Raw genomic sequence first — 3,488 nt, forward strand, 5'->3', positions numbered from 1 at the left:
TAACGTTGGCCAGGGGAGCAGAAGGGGCCCGCCTGGAATTCCTCTCTAACTCCCAAACACCACACCCACAACCCAGCCCGGCCAGCTTCCCTGGTTATGACGGGGTGGGGGAGATGCCTGCAGGGGATGTGGGGGGACAGGGGGTGGGCAGGGTGGTGAGTGAGCCATAGGTGTGCCGTGGGGCATGCACGAAGGTGAGAAAGGCTGGGTTTCAGCCCTTGCTTGTTCATATCCAGGCATCTGCTCACCTGACGAATGTGCATCGATGCGTGTGTGTGTGTGTGTGTGTGTCTGTGTGTGGCACATGTGCTAGGACACACATGCCAGTGACTGTGAGACACCTATGCGTGCCCATGGGTGTGCCCTGGCGGGTGTGTCTGTGTTTGTGATTGAAAGTGTACAACTGTGTGAGAATATGTGTGCAGGAGGAACTGAGACTATGGCCATGGGTAGAGCTGGGTGTGTCACGCTTAGGTGCATGTGTGATTTCGTGTACACATGTTGCTGTGAGCAAGATGGTACACAAATGTGTTTGCTGGGGCACACCAGTGCTTGGGAGTCATTGAGGGCATGCCTGACCCTGTGAGTGTGCACAAATGTGGGGAAGGCAGTGATCAGGTCTGGGGTAAGTGACAGGGATGTGGTGTCCCTCACATGTGCACACAATGCATTTTGACAGGCATAGGTGAGCACTACAGGCTGGCCACTGCAGTGGAGAGACAGGGCTGGGACAGGTGCAAGGTGCTGCAGCCCATGCAGGGTGCTGGAGCCCATTTGAACCTGCACACAGGAGCTGACTGCACATCTCTTCCCAATTCCGCATTCAGCAACTCCACGCTGCGGGCTTGACATTGACCACAGTGGGAGTATTTACACTACGGGAATTGGCAAATGCCAAATCAGGGCTTGCTTTCTCCAGAGGGCCTTTTGTGAAATATTTGCCAGCAGAAGGGAGGCACTTGAGAAATGTCTTTCCTCCAGGACCCAAGTTTCTTCACCATGGGGAAGTGGTCCATTGGTGCAGGAGCCCTGGGGGCTGCTGCCTTGGCATTGCTGCTTGCCAACACAGACCTGTTTCTGTCCAGGCCCCAGAAAGCGGCCCTGGAGTACCTGGAGGATATAGACCTGAAAACACTGGAGAAGGAACCAAGGACTTTGAAAGCAAAGGAGCTATGGGAAAAAAATGGAGCTGTGATTATGGCCGTGCGGAGGCCAGGCTGTTTCCTCTGTCGAGAGGAAGCTGCAGATCTGTCCTCCCTGAAAAGCATGTTGGACCAGCTGGGCGTCCCCCTCTATGCAGTGGTAAAGGAGCACATCAAGACCGAAGTGAAGGATTTCCAGCCTTATTTCAAAGGAGAAATCTTCCTGGATGAAAAGAAAAAGTTCTATGATCCACAAAGGCGGAAGATGATGTTTATGGGATTTATCCGTCTGGGAGTGTGGTACAACTTCTTCCGAGCCTGGAATGGAGGCTTCTCTGGAAACCTGGAAGGAGAAGGCTTCATCCTTGGGGGAGTTTTCGTGGTGGGATCAGGAAAGCAGGGCATTCTTCTCGAGCACCGAGAAAAATAATTTGGAGACAAAGTAAACCTACTTTCTGTTCTGGAAGCTGCTAAGACGATCAAACCACAGACTTTGGCCTCAGAGAAAAAATGATCGTGTGAAACTGCCCAGCTCAGGGATAACCAGGGGCATTCACCTGTGTTCATGGGATGTATTGTTTCCACTTGTGCCCCTAAGGAGTGAGAAACCCATTTATACTCTACTCTCAGTATGGATTATTAATGTATTTTAATATTCTGTTTAGGCCCAGTAAGGCAAAATAGCCCCAAAACAAGACTGACAAAAATCTGAAAAACTAATGAGGATTGTTAAGCTAAAACCTGGGAAATAGGAGGCTTAAAATTGACTGTCAGGCTGGGTGCGGTGGCTCACACCTGTAATCCCAGCACCTTGGGAGGCCGAGGTGAGCAAGTCACTTGAGGTCGGGAGTTCAAGACCAGCCTGAGCAACATGGCGAAACCCCGTCTCTACTAAAAATACAAAAATCAGCCGGGTGCGGTGGCATGCACCTGTAGTCCCAGCTACCCGGGAGGCTGAGGCAGGAGAATCACTTGAACCTGGGAGGTGGAGGTTGCGGTGAGCCAAGATCACGCCACTGTATTCCAGCCTGGGTGACTGAGACTCCATCTAAAAAAAAAAAAAAAAATGGTTGCTGTGCCTCATTACAAATGCATATGGTGTTTGAGTGCTGTTGTTTGAAATTATTTTTCTTTTCAGGCCTTCGAAAATCCAAGAAAAGTTGATGATTGACTTGAAGATTACAGAATTTAAGGTTTTTTGGCATGTGTGTTTTCTATTAATAATTGGTTATAGGATGTCAAAGTAATACTTTCATAATAGAATTGACATGCTCTGGGATAGTTTGACAAAGGTAAATTGTAAAGTGAAATCTCTCGTTTCATTATCTTCCATTCTAACCTCAGAGATCCGTTTCTCTAGAAAAAATGACCATCTCTGGCTTTAATAAAATTATGCATCAGAAATCAAAAAAAAAAAGAAATATTTGCCAGCACACCACTAAGACACAGCCCAACCCTATGTGTGCTGATTTTCTTGTACTAAAGTGAGTACGTGTGTGCGTGTGTGCACCCCAAGGTAGCTCCAAAATTGTGTGGGAGTAGCACATAAGATTAGAACACAGATTCAGAAAAAAGGGACAGAAGAGGCAGACGGAGGTGGCTTGAAGAACATCGGTTTTGCAACACTCCAGAGAATGGATCCCTTTCTGTCTCAAGGGCTTTTTGTGAAATTCTCCAAAAAATAAAACAACTGCCAAAGAAAAACACTTAAACTCATATGAACGTGAGAATTGTCATGATCCTCTCTCAGCACTGAGCACTGTCAAACCAAACTGAAGTAAGACTCAGGGCTCCAGAGAGGCAGGGACACTCTGGGTCAGGCAGGCTAGGATGGGGAGGACGGAGACAGCTGTCCGAGGGGGAAAGGCTGCCAGGATCTTGAGAAGAGAACTGCAGTTTCCAGTCCTGTTCCCCCCCCCCAGGTAGCTATATGCCCTGGAACAAGTGGCTCAGCCTCTCTAGGTCTCAGTCTACTCACTGCAAAATAGGGTCTATAATACCATCTTCCTAGGATTTTGCTGCGTGGATTAAATGCATGTAAATGGAACACAAAAGCTAAGGGTTGAGCAGAGCTCTTGTTAATGCAAAGTCCATGGCATTAACAAGAGCAAGCACTTTAAATTGTCAGTGTTGTTAAAACGGCTGACTCTCAGGGGCCGAGACAGGAGAATCACTTGAGCCCAGGAGTTTGAGACCAGCTTGGACAACATAGTGAGACCCCCATCTCTACAAAAAAATTAAAAAATTAGCCACACCTGTAGCCCCAACTATTCAGGAGGCTGAGGCAGGAAGATCACTTGAGCCCAAGAGGTCGAGATTGCAGTGAACTATGATTTCGCCACTGCA

At 48.3% G+C, this 3,488-nt stretch overlaps 1 protein-coding gene across 1 annotated transcript; it reads left to right on the forward strand.

Annotated features, from left to right (window-relative positions):
* The first annotated feature begins 946 nt into the window (after window positions 1-946).
* Window positions 947-2,552, forward strand: LOC129471883 (peroxiredoxin-like 2A). The gene has a single exon (XM_055260958.2). It carries the CDS (start codon window positions 967-969, stop codon window positions 1,570-1,572), a length of 606 nt encoding a protein of 201 aa, XP_055116933.1. The 5' UTR covers window positions 947-966; the 3' UTR covers window positions 1,573-2,552.
* Window positions 2,553-3,488: the final 936 nt, after the last annotated feature.

The sequence above is a fragment of the Symphalangus syndactylus genome, chromosome 22, assembly GCF_028878055.3.
Source record: "Symphalangus syndactylus isolate Jambi chromosome 22, NHGRI_mSymSyn1-v2.1_pri, whole genome shotgun sequence".
In the NCBI taxonomy this organism is placed as follows: domain Eukaryota; kingdom Metazoa; phylum Chordata; class Mammalia; order Primates; family Hylobatidae; genus Symphalangus; species Symphalangus syndactylus.